The sequence below is a fragment of the Diorhabda sublineata genome, chromosome X (genome assembly GCF_026230105.1).
Source record: "Diorhabda sublineata isolate icDioSubl1.1 chromosome X, icDioSubl1.1, whole genome shotgun sequence".
In the NCBI taxonomy this organism is placed as follows: domain Eukaryota; kingdom Metazoa; phylum Arthropoda; class Insecta; order Coleoptera; family Chrysomelidae; genus Diorhabda; species Diorhabda sublineata.
Genome location: NC_079485.1, coordinates 20,165,693 through 20,187,187, shown reverse-complemented (window position 1 = coordinate 20,187,187; position 21,495 = coordinate 20,165,693). Strand labels below are relative to the sequence as shown.

At 27.9% G+C, this 21,495-nt stretch overlaps 2 protein-coding genes across 2 annotated transcripts in view; one reads left to right on the top strand and one right to left on the bottom strand.

The window, feature by feature from the left end:
- Positions 1–6,142: 6,142 nt before the first annotated feature.
- LOC130450974 (leucine-rich repeats and immunoglobulin-like domains protein 2) overlaps positions 6,143–21,495 on the bottom strand; it is a 24,984-nt gene continuing 9,631 nt past the window's right edge. The window contains exons 3-10 of the mRNA XM_056789738.1: positions 21,026–21,169; positions 20,777–20,920; positions 20,577–20,720; positions 20,253–20,472; positions 18,616–18,778; positions 16,438–17,088; positions 13,916–14,143; positions 6,143–7,563 (exon numbers count right to left, since the gene is read on the bottom strand). Coding sequence (XP_056645716.1) covers positions 7,112–7,563; positions 13,916–14,143; positions 16,438–17,088; positions 18,616–18,778; positions 20,253–20,472; positions 20,577–20,720; positions 20,777–20,920; positions 21,026–21,169 — 2,146 coding nt within the window. The 3' untranslated portion in view covers positions 6,143–7,111. The remainder of the gene's footprint in view (positions 7,564–13,915; positions 14,144–16,437; positions 17,089–18,615; positions 18,779–20,252; positions 20,473–20,576; positions 20,721–20,776; positions 20,921–21,025; positions 21,170–21,495) is intronic.
- The window catches only part of LOC130450975 (rho GTPase-activating protein 39), a 24,425-nt gene continuing 14,238 nt past the window's right edge, over positions 11,309–21,495 (top strand). Inside the window, exon 1 of the mRNA XM_056789740.1 lies at positions 11,309–11,501. The gene's annotated coding sequence lies outside the window, so the exon portion shown is untranslated. The remainder of the gene's footprint in view (positions 11,502–21,495) is intronic.

Sequence of the window (21,495 nt, the reverse complement as noted above, 5' to 3'; positions counted from 1 at the left end):
AAATGCACTGGCCACACACCCGGCTATCTCATCAGCAAGAATCCTAAACCAAAATGCAGCTATTGTAATGAAATACTTCCTATGAAACATTTACTTACTCAATGTCCGAAATTGACAATGAAATAATAACAGACTCACTTACTTTTGGCGAACTATGATACCTTCAAGGATCCTCATGTGATGTGCATAATTTAAAAGAGTTTTTAAAATCATTTATATGTAAATAAATTTTACAAAAACATTATTTTTAAACCTTAATGACGCTAATAATCTCTGGCGGTCTATGTGTATTATCAATGCAAATGATCTGAAGCTATATTATTCCATATCGAATATTGATGATACGTCAATCTGATATAGATACAAATAGTGATTGGTGCTATAAAATTGCACCTCTCTCAACATTTCTAAGTGTGATATATTTCATTAGAAAACTTAACACCTTTCATTTTAATTATCGCATTTCTAATAATGTGCTTAAAACATCTGCAACGTTCAAAGATCTTGGTGTTACAGTTGATAGTATATTAACTTTGTTGAGCATAATAATATTATCCTTGGTCCAGCCTTTAGAAACCTCGGTTTCGTACTCAGAAACTCTAGACAGTTTACCGAAGTTAAAACCGTATCTTTACTTTTCAATGTTCTCAAATTTTCTCCTTTATATTGAATGAATCAATATCACGAACATATGCAGAACCCTCTGGATATTTTTTGCAGCACTATATCTAATATAAAAAAGAAAATTAAATTTTTACCTTCTTTAACTTTCGTATTTGGCACTTGATCTAAATGTACCATTATTTATCAAATAAAAAAAGTTTTCTTTAGTATAGGTGAAATGCATAGGCATTTAGAAAAATCTTTGAGACTTACATTGATTTGATTCAAATTCATTTATTATTAATTTTACTTAACCAATATCGTAAGTGAAAACCTGAAATATAAAATTGGTAAAATGGTAGATAAAAACCAATTTTTTTACATAAAATGTATTTTTCGAACATAAAATATTTAGTATTAATGAGGTATACTTAATAATACTATTATTGTGAAAATTTAAATCAAAAATACTTTTTACCCTACCGATTAAATAAATAAACTAGAGTTAGTACAGATATTATTGATAAATTATAATATCATGTAACCACAAACACACAAGTACAGACAACTCAGTATATTCCATCATACTAAAAGTACAAATACACTAAAACTTATGTTTCACAATATATTTGTGTATTAATAATTTTAAAAATATCAAACAACTAAATCTATATTCAATGGGATTCTACTTCAAACAGCAAAAAACAATCATAACATATACAAATAAAGGATTTAACAATGATGTATATTGAGGTTGGTAGTTTAGTGCTCTTCAATTTTATTAGGTAAGTTTTGTCTTCATCGATATATATCTTTATCAGTTTCATATAGTGAACTAGATTTTCCAAAAGTTAAACAACTCTATTGTTTAACAGTTGGAGCTAAATTAAAATCTTGAACAAGTACTACAAGTCAAATTTGTAATAATGATTTTTTTATTAACAATTGTAGAAAAAAGGTGTGAGTTTCATAAACCCAAAATACAAGTTGACCGCGCAATTCCAATTTACTAAGACACACTGTATAGAATTTAGTATTTAAAACTATGTAGGTTTATGAATAAAATTGAAGCAAAAGTATTTTGTTATGATTACGTATTGCTATTTAAAATAAACATTATTTAACAAAAGTATATTTCATTATAAATATCACAAAATACTAGTCAGAATTACTAATTAAAAATCTTGAAACAGTCAAGAAAGTGAAATAAGGAACTAAAATTCTTGTATTATTTACATAAGTATTGAAAGCTATTGAAGATTTTGAGCAAATACTGATCAAACTTAAAGTATTTCCCGTTTTCATCAACCGCAGTAGTTCAAATGTTAATATGTTACAAATATATAACTTAGTATAATATACTAATATACTATACAACTATTTGAAAATATAACACACAATAATGAAATTCAGGTTTGAATTTTGTTTGCAATTTATTTAGACACTAGTCTTCAACATTTTTAAAAATAAGTTCAAAATAAAAAGAAACACATCATTAAATTCACTTAATTTAATATAAAATAATTAAAAACTGATGTAACCCGCATTACTACAAAGTAATGTGTCCTAAATATGTACAAAACTAAAAGTACTTCATAAAACAAAGCTCTTTGATACATAATGTTTGAGGAGTTAGAATATTTTTGGTTTTAACACGTTTGTTTTGTGCTAAGAAGGTATTTTTTATCACGGTTTTATGTATATCATTTGAAGGAGCAGAAGTATAATAAACTTACTCCATCTCATAACATGTATCTTCATCTCCCAAAGTTCCATTCTATACATGAGAGGCAAGCAGTTGAAAACATAAAATCAATAAGATAGGTTTTTATAGCAAATATCGTAATTTTTGGAATTAGTAGTAAAGTTGAATTGCTTGCATAAAAACAGGAATTAATTCCAAATACAAAATTCGCTTATAATGGACAGATGATATTCCATTAGTAATTACAAATATGTTCGGTTCGAATTTCAAATGAATAATCACTGTTAAATGCAAATATATCCTAGTTGATTCTTCCTATAAAATGGGCAGTTTCCACTCAATGATATGGATAGCAAAATAGTATAGAGTTAATTAATCGTTCTAAGTTTAACAAATCTCTAAAGGGTACGAATACAAAGCTTACTATCATTAGGATAACACTCACACTGTATGAATATGTGAGTGTTGGTGTAGTAGTAGTAAGCAGTATTTTCAGTATGAATATCACAAAAGGTTTCGGAAATTCTCACTTAGTAGGGGTTTCTAATTAAGTTGGAATTTTTGGAACCGTTGGTGACATTCATAGTGAACACACTGTTTACACTGCTACTACACCAACACTCACAATTACACAATCTGACGCGAGTTTCGATAACCAAGTTTTCGACTTAGATACTGAAGGTAAACTAAACCCTATTAACTTTTATACAAAATTTTCCCACCAATAAAGATTCTCCCGCGAAAAGTAATTCCAGCGGGAATCTTCACATTTATTCCTTGACTACTGAACTATAAAGTGGGTTGTAAGGAATTCGCCCTTTGTCCTTATTAGTGCTTTTCTTACATTTAATCAAATTCCTTTCAACCCACTCTACAGTTCAGAAGTCAAAGAATAAATGTGAAGATTTAGTATAAAACAGGAAAGCTAAGTTAATAGATTTTAGTTTACCTTCAGTATCTGAGGTCGATAATTACGTTATCGAAACGCGCGTCAGACACTGTAATTGTGAGTGTTGGTGTACTGGTAGTGCAAACAGTGTGTTCAGTGGGGATTTCTAAGAAAAAATAGAAAATGGACAATTACGATTTTTACAGTTTGAAACACTAACTATGCTTCTATAACTATGTTAGTGCAATACTGGACAAGTTATAACACTTTGAACTATTCACATTTAGTAGAGAACTTTTTATTGTTAATGAAATAATGCGGGTTATGATTTCAGATTTGTAAAGTTTATTAATTTTGATTGAAATGTTAATAGCAAAATAGTTTGCAAATTTACAACACTGGTATACTTTAAGAATATTAATGGTCTTATACATTTCAAAAAATAGTCTATTTAGTAAAGTAGTAATATTCTTAATCTAGAAGGCCTCTATCGTAATAACGCTATACTAATGCGGTTTTACGTGTATTGAAGACACATGACATAAAGCACTAATTTATTTTATATCCATATTCACCTCATTCAAACAAACTCATATATATATATATATATATATATATATATATATATATATATATATATATATATATATATATATATATATTTGTTTGAAAGGAGGATGGGCCATATTATTTATTAAAACACATCTGTCACGTTTCTATCCTATGAAATCAAGGCATCAGTCAATGACTTCTTTAAAAATTACAAAGCAACAAAGGAAAATTTATAAAAAAAATTGAATACATGGCTGATTTAGATATTTTAATGCAGTTTGTTAATCTTTTATTGAAATATTTCTTAATAGTTGCCAAATAAGGACGGAATTTTGTTATTCAATTTTTAAAATCTCTAAAATATATATTTTATATATTTCTTTAGTATTTAAAACACTTTCGTTTAAACTAATATATTCATATAAAGTTCATATACTGACACAAAATATATACAAAACATTTTTTGTTAACACATATTTTTGCACGCAATAATTTATAATGTAATACGAGTGGTTCAGTAACAATAAAAGCATCTCTCTTAACGTATGTCTGATACCTTTAAATGGCTCTACTTTCTATAACCTCGTTAAAAAATCTAGTGCTCTAAAAATATCAACTGTGAGATGAGAAAAAACGACAATGTTTTGGAAAAAGATATTAGGCTTGAATAAATTAAGTTGCTCCTATTTTTAATGAATAACACTGTACAGAAAATTACAGCTATTAGTAGTCAAATCTCAAAAATTTGACAAATTGTTTAAATATGATAAGAAACAATATGTTTTTCTTAATTACTACCTGAAAATTATTATAGTACCAGAAAGCTCTAGAATTTCCCAGTGGAAAATGTGGAATTGATTTGATATAGGATCACATTTCTGTTAGAAACATTGAATTGAATGAAAAATAAAAAAATCATAAGGAAATATGTCAGTCATTCATACTAAGAAAAATACATAAGTAGAATATTTGTCAAAACTGAGATTAAAGCTGATTCGCCTTCTTAAGTCATTAAGTTCCTAAATAAAATATAATAATTGTTCTAAATTAATAATACTGAAAAAATACATATAAATATATACAAACTCTAAAATTTACCTTTCCACTTTTCTATTGCAATTAAAAAAATCTAAAAACTCAGTTTAACTTTAATCCATCTATAGAGATGTCAGTGTAAAAGGTTGGAGTGGTTTTTGAATATATCCTTATATATGATAAATCGAAAAACGAATCTGGAAATCTACACAAATCAGAAAAAATAGTAGAACCAGAAAATATCTAAATTAGTAAGGAAGTGCACTTCTCACAGAGTATGGTACTTCCACTTTAAGTGGAAGTATCACCAATAAAAGGAGAGAAAAAATTATTCCTACACCTCCTTTCTGAATAATGTTAACTACAACTACACCAACACAAATATACGATCTAGCACGCATTAGACAGTGTAATTGTGTGTGTTGGCGTAGGAGTAATAAGCAGAGTGCTCATTCCAAGAGAAATGCTTATTAAAAACCAATCTGAATATTTTGTTTTCAAATTTTGGAAATCAGAGTGCGACAAAAAATAAAAGGTAGCTAAAAAACTGCTCTGTTTCAATAATTTGTACTTCTGGCACATTGTTTTTTATAGAGTATAATAGATTAATTTGAATCACTATTCTTAATCGAATCACTGCATTATTAAATCAATAACTTTGTAATATATAGTGTATAAATCTAGAGCACTGTATTTCTCATATTAGTGTTAGTATGAATCACTGTAAGTACTTTCTCCTTAACAAATAACAACAGTTATCTCTAAAAATCAGACTATTCATCAAATATTAGGGCCAGAGTTAGGATCAATGCAAGCAAGCGAACTGAAATTATTAAAGCTAATAAATAAATACATATATATATATATATATATATACATATATATATATATATATATATATATATATATATATATATATATATAATATAATATAATTACAAGGGTAATCACATAAAAGGGATTATAAAATTATCCATATTAATAGATAAACTTTTGCAAGATTGTTTTGCAGGTAATGTAGGAATTTGAATTTTTTGCCTTACATTGATTAAATTTAAGAATATTTTTAAAGCAAGTTGAGAATAATGTATTTCGAATTTAAAAACAAAAAAAAGAGGAATCTATTTGTGTTATTGGAAGGTTTAAAAGCTTTTATATTTGTTAGTCCTTAAGTAATATGTTAACTTTATAAGTAACATCAATTTTCCTATACAAGAAATTCAAATTCACACACTGTGTTGTGTGTAATATTTAAAAACAAATAATGATTTATCGAGTTTCCCTTGAACAGTATACTAAAAGTTAAAAATTTGAGGTTCGAGTAAAGGTCAATAGGTTTATGAAAAATTAGAATGTAGTTAAATTTTTGTACTCTCTATTGATAATAATTTTATACTTAAAGAAAAAATAAATAAATATTCACACATTTAATACTGTCAGTAATTATTTTGAAAAACGTTTCTTAGTAAATGAACATATCAAAAATTAGGAAAAGAATACCATTAATTATTTGACGGATGTTAGCACTGGTTTCGTTTTAGTCAGTACAAAAATATCATTAAAAGAAACTTTCAAGTTGCAATGATAAAGAAAATTTGAATTCCAATATTTCAATTAAAATATACAAATCCAACATTCTCTCTCCTTACCTTTAAAAAAACTAGTAAAACTTTTTACTTTCACTATTTCCTTGGAAATAGCTTACATATTTACACTTGATTAAAACAATGCTAACCTACAAACAATGATGATATATGCAGAAAACCCTCTAAGCAATGTTTTATATATAAAAATAACACATTTTAGAAGATATTTGAAATTATGGATCAAATAAGTTAGATGATTGAAAAACTCAATCCTAAATAAAAAAATTACAAAATATCAACAGAATGTGGTTCATTCAATGGGAAAATTAATTTAATTTTACAACATAATTACAAAATTAAACAAGAATTGAAAATACATGAAAAGCGTAGCCATTTCTTTTGATCTCAAAGTATAAAACATTATTTCATCTGGTGAATTATATATATAAACCTTTAGTTCTTTCAATAATATTTTTTACAGTTCAAGTTTGAACTATAGGTACATAATTAATATTCATCATTACATAATACAGTAAATACTCAAGTTTCTAGTTCTTTGAACTAATAAATCATAAATCACATCATCCCATTACTCAGACATATACTATAGTCACCTCCCATAACCGTTGTCTCTGTCATTTTATACAATTACTAAGCCAGTACAAAAATATTTTACATAAACATAAAACATATTTTAATCTACCTTTGAAATTTATATACTGACCTATTTTATTTATGCCTTTAACTTTCTATATCTTTTGCTGGCAAAACAGAAGCTAGTGGATTAACCGTAGTAACAATCCTGTCGTGATTAGTGGGATAGTGTAGTAATGGTAAATGGGAGTTATTAGCTTCTTTATCTGAGGTATTTGCTTCTCTTGCAACTTCAGACTTATTAACGAGAGTAAATTCTTCTGGTGCCAAATTATCACTGCTACGTTTTGCAGAATCCCCTGTACCACTATCTTTACAGGATGATTGATCCGAAATATTATCTGGACATTGTTGAGGCTGCAATTGTAGTGTGCATGTTCTATCTGCTAATTCTGGAAGTTCTTGCATCTCTGTTTGAATTACCGCTATTTTGCGTCGAGTTTGGTAGATTATTACTACCCATATAATTGAAGTTAGAACAGCACAACAAACCACTGATATTATGATTATTCCCATCATGTTGCTTGTTTCAGTTGTATCTAATAATAAAAAATTCACATATAAGAATCAAAAACTGACAATTTAATAGAATTTAATTAAAGTATTCTGCGCGATTTTCCTACTAAAATATACTTCAACATTATAATTTAAACCAAAGATTTCCTATCGACCCTCTTGGGTTTGAAATCGGTTTACCATTAGTCGACATAAACAAAAACTTGGGAAATTTTGGGGATCGGGAAATATAAAAATCGAACCCTATCAAATAACCCTTTCGAGGCGGTTTTTTATGGGATACTTGAAAATAATATTTAGATTTTGTTGTTTGTATAAGTTAAAATTATCATATAACAGAAAATGTCAAAAAAATATCAGGTGGTTGTTGGCACAACTAAGTACTATTAATCTTTTGTTGTGGTGATGTATCATTAGTCCTATAGAAGAAATGTTTTCAATGAAATTTATTTGTTACATATATTTTACAAAATATTTTAATTATTTCGCAAAAAGTTTTAGGTATAGAGCAGTGTCCACACAATTTACACATTTACTTTGTGCGGCTTTTTGTTTTTAGCACACATTTTGCACCTTCTTCTGGTAGATGCAAAGATAGGTTTTTGAAACGCTGCCTTTTTAGATGGTCTTCCAGTTCTCAATATTCGTCGCATTGTTGCTTTTTTTATTTCCTCATCATAACTTCCGCCAACTACTGCGGAAGTCCTCAATATGTATTGAACAAGTCTACTTTACTGCAATGAAGCTCTGTTGTTAGTATACATGTAAAATATGTGCCAAAAACTGCTTTTTGTTACTTAATTGAAAAATCCATTATCAGAGCATTGAACTTTGTTTTATAAATAAAATTAATACATGGAACAACATTGATTGTATTGCGATTAATTATGGTTGGTTGTCATAGTTTTTTATAGTCCACTTGAAGATAATTGCCTAAGGTACTGGTCAGTCACTGCATGATTCACGACAATATATAGTAGCAAAAAATCTTAGTCCTAGGTCGTATCAATCTTCACAATGTGTTATATGCTTATGAAAGCAAGATTAAAAGCAATTCCTTGAACTCCTCGTTATTTGCTCAGCTATATGAGGAAAATGAAGAAGTCTTTAGTGGGTTAAATCTGTACACTGATGTTCAATGACCATCAATAGTATCTTGCTTATTAATATTTTCAACTATTTGTGAATCTGTGGGGAAGTTGCTATTAAAAATCGACTTTTAAATAAAATCTGAACAATTAACAAAGTTGATTTGACATTAATTTCCATATTTGTGAAAATTACCAAAAATGCTTGGAAACGATGTTATTTTATCATTTATCATGAGTTACTCACTTGAAAACATTACACAAAGGTTTTACTAAGAGGTTTTAGGATCTCTTAAATTTTCATTGGTTATGAAATTAATACAATACGGAAGAAGCTAATGTAATGTTGCAAGAGCAGTTGAACATCATCAGTACGAACAAGGAACTTGAGCAGAATTTCAACCAAGGCTACCAGAAGTTCTGGTTGCAGCACAAAAGTATCCTGCATTGTAAAACTGTAAAAAATTTTTTAATCGCTTTTTCACTATGATATCTAGTTGGCAGAGGTTTCAGGATTGTTCCAATAATTTTGTTTATTTACATAATTAGTTACTCATTATGGTTTTATTCTGTATATCGAAATTTTATTTCATTTGTTATTTAGTTAGTTTTATGTTTGTTTTTTAGTTTTTACAAGCTTTTGTCTAACAATTTTTTGACAATAAAGCATTTCTCTCTCTCTGTCTCACTTTCTCTTGTAAAAATTAAGAAAATATTTTAAAATCGAGATTGTAGGCTACAACTCACCAATACACACCAGATCTAGTTAGTTTGGTATAAATTCACTAGGTTCATCCATCACATTGGATTTTTTTGTCGTTATTTTGCAATTTTAATATATTTTTTTAAATAATTACTCACTCATGTTTCTTTAATTTGATTTAATAATTTTTAATTACACTTGATATTTACTAATTTTTTTTGTTATATCATTGATGAGAAAATTATATCAGTTCACTCACTTAACCACCCGCATGAAGTTTTTTGTATTTCTAGAAGAAAAAAAAACACTCAAAACAATTTATTTTGGAAAAGGAGTCCGTTACCCCAAATCAATAATTCTTTCAAATCCAATTATAGTGAGGTTAATTCACATTAAACATTGTACTTTAGAGAATAACCAAATTAAGATCTATAAAAAAATCTGGTTTGGATAAAACGTTTTGCTGGCTTAAAAATATTTAGATTGTCAATAATAACTGGAATCAAAATTATTCGTGATTCTTTTTAACACAGAAATGATTCCTGAAAAGCGAGTAAACAAATGTTTGTAGCAATCATAGCCCAGTTATATTTATTGTCTTTCATACCTCGTGAGATAGCAAACTATTCATAAAGTAATTTCAATTTTCACAAGTATTAGCAATTTTTATATATAACGAAACAGTAAAACTGTTTATCCAAGACTGTTGTATGATGTACCCAATATACTCTGGGTCTACCTTAATAATACCCATTAATCACAGCAGTGATTAATGAATCTATCAACCACAGTTATCAGATGCTTTATGACATATTCAATTTGATTTTGTACACATAAAAAAAATAATTAGAAAAGTACATGTTCTTAGACTATATTTGAGCCCGAGACCTCCATGGATCATTAACACTGAGCTGTTATCGACATGAATGTGTTTGTCGTCTATCTGTTTCTTAACGTACCGTGATGTTTGAACCAATTTATAAATTGAAGTAGCTAACCAAATAAAATGGACATAGAAAATAAAAGTGACTTTTCTTTAACACCACCAGAAACTAGAAAGCTACTGAAGTAGCCTTATCAAATTTATTGCCGGAAAAGTCAAGAATTTGGAACTGGCAACAGCGATTATTGATAACTATAAATAAATACCACCCTCTTGTAACAGTAGATACCCAATATTTATGAAACTAATACATAGATTTTTGTGTTGATTATTTTGGAGATTATTATAATTTCCGACAACTTCTATGTACTATGAACAATAATGTATGAAATATTTGTTAGAATAATAATAGTGTTTCTAACAAAAATGTTTAGTAGTCGTGGATAAAGTATGGTATTCTACTCGCGTATAATGAGTTTTTATTAACGAGGTGAAATTTACTGCCATGAGCTATAGCGAATAATATACTATCAATGAATGAATCTAGTTACAGATTAGCAAATGTTGATATGTGAAAAAAAACATTTCATTACATGAGTTATAACATCAACATTATGTATATAATTATATTTTTTAAATAATAATTATTTAATAATATATTGCAATACACTTAAGTTCACTCAATTATTCCAGAAATTTAATATTTTATACAATTTTAGGATTATAAAATTTGTCAGTACCACAATGTGAAATTGAAATTTTACTAATTAGTGACCCCTTCTTCCACTCTGGATAGAATATTCTCAAATTTCATCAGAACAGTTCCAAAACATTTTTATAAAACATTCCAGAATGTTTGATAGTCACATATTTATAAAAGAAAAGTTACGGGAGAATGATAAATAACATAACTATACAACTATTTAACATCATTACAAAATGATACGAAATGTGTAAACGATATGTTGCAAATATTGCAGCCCCTTTATAACGATATACGTACGTGTACTTTTATTTTTTTTTTATCTAAATGGACAAGCAAACACATAATGTTGTACACAGAGTCACTGTTTCAATTTTAAAAATGAAAACTGTACTGTAGTAAACTTATCAAATATTAGCAACAGTATTTTAATAAGATTGATGAACTAGTTACCTGAAAAGATACAGAAACAGAGATCTACTGTAACAGAATGGAATTACTAATGCCTGAAAACTATTTACTTTTCAAGTACTAAGACAGATGGTAATAGTGGTAATTAAAGCTTGCACGAAACTACTGCTCAGGTATGCATTTTAAACAGACTTAAGCAAAAACAGCGGTACTTCAAAGATTTTTACTACTTACATGTTATAATAAATACTAAATAATAAATAAATAATAAATAGATTTTTATTATTTTGTTAGTGAGTACAACGAATTAGTCATTTCTAATCAGAAATTTGCTTGAGGACTTCTTTGTATAATTCTATTACTCCATATTCATTTGTAAGCAATGAAGTCATGAACTTTCTATTATATATATATATATATATATATATATATATATATATATATATATATATATATATATATATATATATATATATATATATATATATAATATATTTATAATATATTTTATTGTTTATAAAATGACCAAGATTTATTATTTTCCATTTCCAAACAAACATTAGAAAACCAAATCAAAAAGTTAGCCCTTTAAAACATTTTGATCTCGTATAATGGTGTTGATCAATACTTTCTGAAAAATTGTAAAAGTAAACAAAAATCTATGCAATTTGGAATATTCATATCACACTAATTGAGTACCATTAATTAGCCTAACCCATGTCGAAAGTTAAATTATGTATTGTATGTAAATAAAACAGACAATGCAAGTCCAGAGGAGTTAGTCAAAGTCAAAAAACCAACTTAACATCAACTTTTCTCCATAAAGAATATGATTTCCATAATCGAAAATATAATTTTCTTTAAATTTTTACTTCTTAGACCTTTTTATATGTTTTTCGTATAGATTTATCTTGATTTTAGATCTTTTTTTATAAAAAGTTTGTTCAAAATAATTATGCAAGTTGTCAGTGTTAAGTAAAATTTTGATAAAGATAGCAACAAGTCGAAACATCAAATTTTTATCTATCTTTAAAATCACATTTTGATTAACTCAATTAATTTTATCCTAATCATGCCCAAAATTTCTTTCGTTTGGCACATCTACATCTATACAGGAATTAAATGCAACAAACCTGAGCTTACTACAGACTTCCTATGACAGACGGACAAAACATTGAAAATTTGTTTATTTAGCATATTGCTAGTTTAATCAAAATAATCAAATGAAATTAATAGCAAACGGAAATATAGAGAAAATGTTCCTAAAAGAGTTGTGTTTTCCAATTTTTAAAATTCAAAATGGCGGTTGCGTAAATTGACTTTATATAAAATTTTTCAATTACTGTTCATTTCAATAACATTAATAATTTTGAGATGCGGTTTGCTCCAATCGACAGAGTAAGAGTTGTAGTTTAAAAGACAATATTAACAAACTTTTTACAATTTCATTTGCCTATTTTTGGACGCTGACCTAGAAAATTCTTTTTTAGTTTTTTTCAAGATTTTCCGTTTTAGAATTGATGTTACCTTCCGTTATGAATTATAAAAAGACAGGGTTTCAAACGAGTTAACGATAGTCAAAATCCGGTCGGTACTGACAGGATACTAAAAAGAATTTTGAGTTCATAATTGATTCTTTATTATTAATTAATGTTGTCCTTGTCATAGCACCATTAAATATGTATGAAAAGGGCGGTTATTCTTAGCGGGAAAAGAAACTCTAGGGCGACAGCGGTACGGCGTCATGGTGGGAGAAGCGACGCGTTCAATAACCTAAAGAATCAATCATAAACTCAAAATTCTTTATAATTTTTATCAGTACCTAGCGAAATTTGACTAAAGAACGTCTTGAAAATTTTTTTTACAAATTTTGTGGTTTTTTAAGGCCCTGCTTTTTATAATTTATAAAGGACGGTAACATCAATTTTTTAATGGATAATCTTGATAAAAACTAGAAAAAAAATTATATTTGTTCAAGCAAAAAAAATATGTGAATGAAATTCTTAAATTTTGTTCATTATTGTCCAATCAAAATACAACTTTTATTCTGTCGATTACAGCAAAAATTTTTGTAAAATTGAAAGTTGAAAACATATTTTTTTAATCTACTTATATAATATTATAGGGCATTTCCTACAATTTTAATGTCTACAATATTTTTGTGAGCAAAAATAATTTATTATTTCATATCACTTGATTATCGAGTGCGTTAAGCTATACTTGCAAATCGCATCACAAACTTCAGCAGAAGTAGATGATGGTTTCCTAACTTCCCTAGATCATAGAAGGAAACACTAGTTTTGTGCAAGAAAGTACTTAGGTCCATATTAACTGAGTTACTCATTGTTCAGTAGTAGTTGGATAATACCACAGTCACAGAGTCACAACAGGAACACATACCCGCTTTAGGTAATCAAAATTGAAGATAAATATTTGGAGTTCCTTGGCAGTCCATTATTTTTGCTCTTAAGTTCATATTTGGTTACATTGAGCATTTTGTGTTATGTTATACAACAGATAAAAAGATTGTATTGTTTGGATCTACCAAATCCTTTAAAACTGATTTGTTCATGGAAAAAATACTTACTTGGTTTTACAACAATCCTACTTCTTCCACTTTCTTCACCTATTGAATTATTCAATCGACATTCATAATTCCCTGAATCTGTTTGAACCGAGTCGACAATAATAACCATTTGGTTTTCATGAATGAAAAAATGTCTTTCTGTTGGAATGATTAACTCTCCATCCTTCAACCAAGTTATAGTAGGTTTTGGTATACCTTCCGCAAGACATTGTAGCACAACATGTTCACCTATAAGTTAAAATATATTGGACTCATTTAAAACGTGAAATGAATTAAATATATATAGAGGTAATTTCCCAAATCGAATAATGTTAGGTGGCAAATAAAATAGAATTATTTTTATGTTCTCAAATTTCTGTCTATTTGAAAACATTTTATATTTTTGTGTTTTTCTAGAACCAATAAATTCGAAGTAAAAACATATAGATCTACATGTTGCACTTTGGATTATGAAATGATTTCAAAATAAACAGGCATTTTAAATAATATTTTTATTTTATATTACTAAATTCCAAAAAAAGATTTAATACCAAATAAGTTAAGGGTTGCTAATTTCGCAGGACTGCTGAAAATGTACTTGGGGTTATGCCTTTGCGATTGCACGAAATCTATAAAATTTCAAGTTTCTATACTTGTATATTTGTTGTGATTAGGGTGTTATGTACACTACGAACCAAAGGGTCTATTGTAACCCCTTTTCTTACAAAGGTACTGGGGATACTCAGCGTTTACAGCTAATTTATTAATCCAACTCTTTTAAGAAAGTGGGATGTGGAGTGAGTCTGCCAGAGATCTTTATTTTCTATTTCATACGCTTCCAAGTATAATGATCTGGAATATTCTAGTCTCTCACACTTCAAAAGAATGTTGATAGAGATTTCATCCTCTATATAACAGAATCTGCTAGCATCTTTAGTTATCATTTGAGACAGGAATGTCCCGATAAGACTCCTGTTGTTCTATATTTACTTGTTGATAAAAGAATACCTCAATTTCACTTATCACCTTGTATAAATGATATTTCTAAACAAGGTGTGCTAAGGAAATTTTGTAATAGGAGAGACCCATGGGCAATCCCCTCCTGAATTTTGTAACACATTTTTATTGTTATTCTATGGAGATATTTCTTTGGCAGACAAAGTCAACAATTTCTGCGATTAGGCAAAAATATTAGAGTTCTTTTATTAGAAATATAATAATCTATCATGTAACCCAACATTTGTTTGTGGTTTCTTAACAGATGTTCATAGTTTCTTCCATTGTTATGGATTTTTTAACCACGTTATGGTGTTTCATAAATTATATTTAAGCTACTGGAAAAGAAGGCACGAGAACATGGCCTAGTGATCAACGAGAGAAAAACAAAATACATGGTAATAAAAGACAATGAGAAAACAGATATTACTATAAATTGCAATGGAAATAATTGTTAAGAATAGAAAAAGAGGAACAAATCGAACATTTGGGAGTTACTATCACAAATAAAGGGGATAAAAATGGGAAATATGAAAAATAATAGAAAAAGGCAGTAAAGCAGCAGGAATGATATCAAAAATGTTAAAATCAAAAGATGTATCCCGAACAGCTTAACATAAGAATGTACCAAACAATAATAAGATTATGAGTTACTAACACAAGTGAAACCGGTAGAATGAACAAAAATAGCAAAAGAAACTAAAAATATGGAAATGTAAAATGCTTGGAAAGATTTACTGAGGCATTAAAGAATATGGAGTATACAGAAAAGCAAACAAATAACAGTCAGAATTGTATAAGCACCCCATAAAATCAAAGCACAGACAAGATAGATGGGTCATATAGGAAAATGACAGAAGAGAGATAGGTTAAACGAGTACTAAAATGTGGAAAAGGTGGGAAAAAAGAGAAAGACCAAGGATAAACTGGTTGAGGCAAATAACAGAAAAAATAGAAAGAAATAGTGAGATATACAACAAGATAGATGGGTCATATAGGAAAATGACAGAAGAGAGATAGGTTAAACGAGTACTAAAATGTGGAAAAGGTGGGAAAAAAGAGAGACCAAGGATAAACTGGTTGAGGCAAATAACAGAAAAAATAGAAAGAAATAGTGATATATACAGTCTTCCATCTTAGGTAAGAAACTTGCAGAAATAACTTAGGTGCTACTTTTTTACATTATAAATAAATGAGAACTTTTTAATGATAGTATATGAACAACACATAAATAAACATTATAAGAAACTGTGTTTTTATGTTGTTTTATATTATTTAAATAATTTCTCATTTCATTTCATTTTATGAATGATGTGCTGCAACTTAATTTTTAAAAGATCTTTCTAATAATGAGAGCATTAATGAAGGATGATAATGAAAGATTTGATTATTGAAGATTGTTTTATTTCATTTTTTTTATTATTGAATTATCCTATAAGAAAAATCAAATGATCTATTTGTCCTCACATACTATAATCTAAAACATAAGCATCATTGATAGATATTCAGCCACAATAAAAACCGAAATAAAGCTATAATCTACTTACCAGCAGATACTTCCTTATCCACCATTTTCTTAATGAAAGATGGTTTAATTTCAACTGTTAAAGTAGCATTAGCATACACAATTCCTGCAGCATTGTGAGCTGTACAACTATATGTACCCATGTCGATAGGTTTAGCATTTATAATGAAAAATACATCATCCAATGGCATCACCTGCATTCTACGTTCCCTGGCAGCTGGAAAATCATTTCCACCATCTTTGTGCCATGCTATTTCAGGCAGAGGTTCTCCATTTGCTCCACATTCCCACTTCACAGTCTCTCCAGCTCGAACTGTCACATTTTTCGGTACTTTTTTGAAAGTAGGGTATACCAGTACAGATATTGCAGACTTTTGAGAGTAGGTAGTACCAAAACTATTAGAAACAACACATTGATACTTTCCAGCATGATTGTGGTCAATGTTGGTTAGGTAAAGATGGGATGTTGTCTCTGTAGATTTTCCATCAGAATATAGTCTAGATTTAACTTCAATATTTGGATTGAAAATTTCAACATTATCTTTTCGCCATACAAATGTCATTGCACCCGAAGAACTTGACACTGCTTTACATTTCAAGGTTATGTTTTCTCCTTTTAAAGCCATTATAGCTACTTCTGGCTCTTCTATTAACCGAGGTTTTGGCAGCTCATCTGAAACAATGACATTTATAACATTTTCCTAATTATATTAATCAACATGAATATCAAAATAAAAATCCATTTCCAACCACAATAATTAATTTTTATTATAAGTAGTAAAATAAGTAGCAACATTCAATTAAATTATTCATAGTTACATTGAAATTTTAAAAAAATAGTTTTATTTCTATGTAAATCATTTCTAAAAATTATCTTTTTCTTTTATTTGAGTGTTTCAAGAATTTTTGAAGTTCTTTAATGGAATGCTTGTTTTTTGATGGTCTCATGGTTTGTTATTGCAGTTTTATTTATCATATTGATAACTTTTTAATCTATTTTCCAAATATTGAGATGTCTGTCCTATGTAAACAGTCACAAAGTCATTAAAAGATACCCGATACACAATATTATTTCTTTTGTTTTTAGGTGTTTTAGATTTCATTTCAGGAAAATATTTTGATGTGTTATATCGTTTATGACTTGTTCTAATATTATATTTATTAAAATAATTTGCTAATTGTTATGGAAGTCCTTGAACATACTGTAAGGCAATGTGTAAACTGTTGTTTCTTAATTGATTATAGTATTTGTTTATCCTTCTTTTAAATATGTGATTTATTATTTTCTCAGGATTATTATTTTCTCTTTATCCAGCTTTTGTTTTTGTAATAGCTAAATCTAAATTCAGGATCTGATATTTGGATAGATCTATCAGCCAAATTAATAATTACTGATCTCTTTTGTGACATAGGATGTCATGAATTGCAGTTTTAATATCTCGAGGACCAAGTTGGTTTTGTATACCATTCTATTTTAATTTCATATAATGTAACATTAAAAAAATTTATTTTATTATTATGTTCAATCTCAAGTGTGAATTGAGTGTTTAATGATAAGAATTAAATTTTTTTCCTATATTTTCAATTTCATTTTTCGGTACAGCAGTAATGCACTCATCTACATAATAGAAAAATGATGGAATATTTATGTTAAGTTTGCTTGAGACAGTTTCCTCAAGACCTTCTATTACTGATTGTGCTATAACACTCGATATGGATTTTTCTCATAGCCCAACCATCAATCTGTTCATATACTTCATTCTCAAATGATCTATGTAGTATGCTTTGTAAGTGTAATATATCAAGTTCAATAGACTTGATATATTTGTTTTGATGTATGTCAGTGTTTTTTGTCCAATTTTTTATCAATATAAGTTTAATACGAATATTTTTATATAAAGAAACTACGTCTAAAGAGATAAATACATATTCATCAAAAATTTGGATATTTTTGATTTATCTTTGAAATCCAATGTGGTTTTGATAAAGTATTTATTTGTTATAAAATAAACTGTTCCTTAAAATATTTTTCAAATAATTAGATTGTTATTTCGATATTTGATATATTATTAAGTCGAAACGTCAAGATTTTATCTGTTTTTTAACCTAATTTTCAATTAAAGGAGACCTAAAATCGAGATAATTTATCAAAAAAAAATATATAAAAAAGGTTTGAAAAGAAAAAAAATTGAAGATATACCACATGTTAAATTTCTAGTGACTTCTAGTAGGGACTGTCCTCTCAACCAATCAGGATAAAGACAAATAGTGGCTTCAACTTTCATTTGCTTCAAATTGAGCCAATCCATAAACCACTTCAATGTACAATCACAGAAGAGGCTAGTAGTATTTAACATCAACTCCTAAAAATTGGAAACATATTTGAGCAAGGGTGACTTGTTAATAATAAGTTCTTAATAATAATTTCAGAACAAGTTGGGAAATTATATAATTTCACAGCACATTGATATTGTATTGCTACAAAGTACATTTTTTTTTATTATAAATAACTTCGGGTCGTATACAGAGTGATAAACTAATCCCCTTATATAAATCTGAGAGTACTTTTACAAAAAAGTAGAAAAACACATGAAAATCATGTAGATAGGGAAATATTTTTGACCATATCTACTGATTATATCTTGCCCCTCCACCATATGATCTCACCAGTCATTTTTATAAACACTGTGTACATTATTTCATTTTTCGATTCTCCCACAAAAACATTCCAAAAATGTGTAATTACTTTACCTAAAGTGAAGTAATTGTTTGGAAATTATGGATAATTTCAGTTTCATGTTTGTACACTTTCCCAAATCTACTCAATGTTTCGATTTCAGCAAAAACAGTGAATGAAAACTGAGGTTTGACGTTTTATAATGTAATATAAAATGGGTAGGTTAGTTTATCTATGAATGGTCACTCATACTTAATACATCAACTGTGAATATGGTATATATTTTGCCCATAGAAAATCAAGAGTCACAACTAATCAATGCTGCTTATCTTAGGAGTTTTCAGAAACAAAATTAGTTACCTTTTAAAACCATCAATAACAAGGAGAATATAGAAGTAACCATTATAAGACAACTTTAGAAACAAGAACATCAACCAATATCACAAATTCCCAGTGCAGCCTTTTTCTCTCAACGTTTTCAAAATTTTATATAAACACAAGTTCCATCCTTACAAAAATAATGTTAATCCAGACATATTTTATAATATTATGTGCCTCTCTAAAAAACGTTCGTTGAAACTAAATAATGTAGTAAACACTGGTCAAAAAATGACTCACATGTAGTTTATGAGTTTCAGGCTCTAACATTTAAATAGTTTTATACAATTACTCACAGATGCTGTTTATTCTAAAATAACACCACGAATTTCAGAAGTTTTGTTGTCATTTTAACAAAATTAGGCACTACATTCTCAAGCTACAGTAATTTTTTAACATAAGCGGACTTGTCAAAATGGTCATCTAAATAACTCAGATTACCCCTGCTGAACTACTTTATGGAGATATATTAAAACTAAAATGTCACTCAGTTGAAATTGAAATATGAATTATATCAGTGTCTTAATATGGAATGTTGACAAATAAACCAAGACATATGTGCAAAAACTTTTAAAGCTTTATTATATAGTTTTGTATGGAAACCAAAAGAAATTCGAACATCTTGTGAAAAACAAACTTTATATTTTAGATATTGTAAATTTTTGCAATCTTCTTTTGTAAAAGAATCTAGAAATTTGTTCCTCAGATTAATATAGGGTGGATAGTGCTTCCTCTTATTATGTAACCTTTTGGATATTAGACTAAGTATTACATATTCTTACCTTAAGAAGTGGTAGCTCGGCAAATGTATTATTCTGAATGGAACTTATATTGTTGTTAGATAAATCAAGATATGTGACATTTTTTAAACCAACAAATGCATCTGCATTTATTGATTTAATATAATTACCCGCTAGATTGAATTTTATCAACGAATTTAGCCCCTTAAATATTCCATTAGCATCTTCTACAGTCCAAAAAATTTTATTGTTACTTAGGTTTCTAAAATAATTATGAAACATTCAATTAAATTTTAGATACTAAATAAAAACTGGTTTTTATGAATATTTCAGCAACAAAAACAAGTAGGTATAATTTATACTCACAGAGTTTTCAACTTTGGCAAATGAATAAATGCTTTGTCTGTAATTACAGCTATTTGATTGTTATTAAGTAAAAGTTTTTGAAGGTTACCAAGATTTTTGAAAGTCTCAGATTCTATGGATGTCAGATTATTAAAAGACAAATCACTGGAACAAGAAGTATATTATAAAATTTATATTAAAAACAATATTTGAATACTCACAGTATCTCCAAAGTCTTACAAAATTCCCATGAATCTTGTTCAATTTTTTCAATGAAATTATGACTTATGGATAATGCCCTCAATGCTTCTAATCCATATAACCAGCTTTTAGAAATAATTTTTAATGAATTGAAATCCAGTAATCTACGATATTGAAAGTCTATGATTTTCTAATACAGAAATAGAATTGAAATATAAAAAATTACATAAAACAATATGTATACATTGGCATGTACAAATAATACCCACAATTTGTCAATTTTGGTTAGTCCATAAAATGATCCATCTTTCAGTTCCATTATACGGTTTCTTTTCAATTTCAATGTACTCAAATTTCCTAAACACTTGAAATTTAAAGCCTCTATAACTTGGATTTGGTTACGATTTAATTCCCTGTAACAAAAAATTGTACTCATATGATTAATTTATATATAAAAATGGGAAATATGGGAAAATGAAGAAACATATGTAAATATTTATATATACATTGTGCGGAATGAATATATATTAAATAGAGAGCACATATCTAAGCGTTTACGTAGTGGGATTGTGGCAAAATTAAAAACCAAAGTGTACTTTGTACTTATGTATTCATCGTTTGGGAATTAATCAGTTAAGACCTGCGTTTTAAATTTCGTCGTTTATTTTTACAAACATTAAATACATCAGTTTCAAAAATCAATTTTTAAATCTGAATATTTATTTTTGAAATCTATATA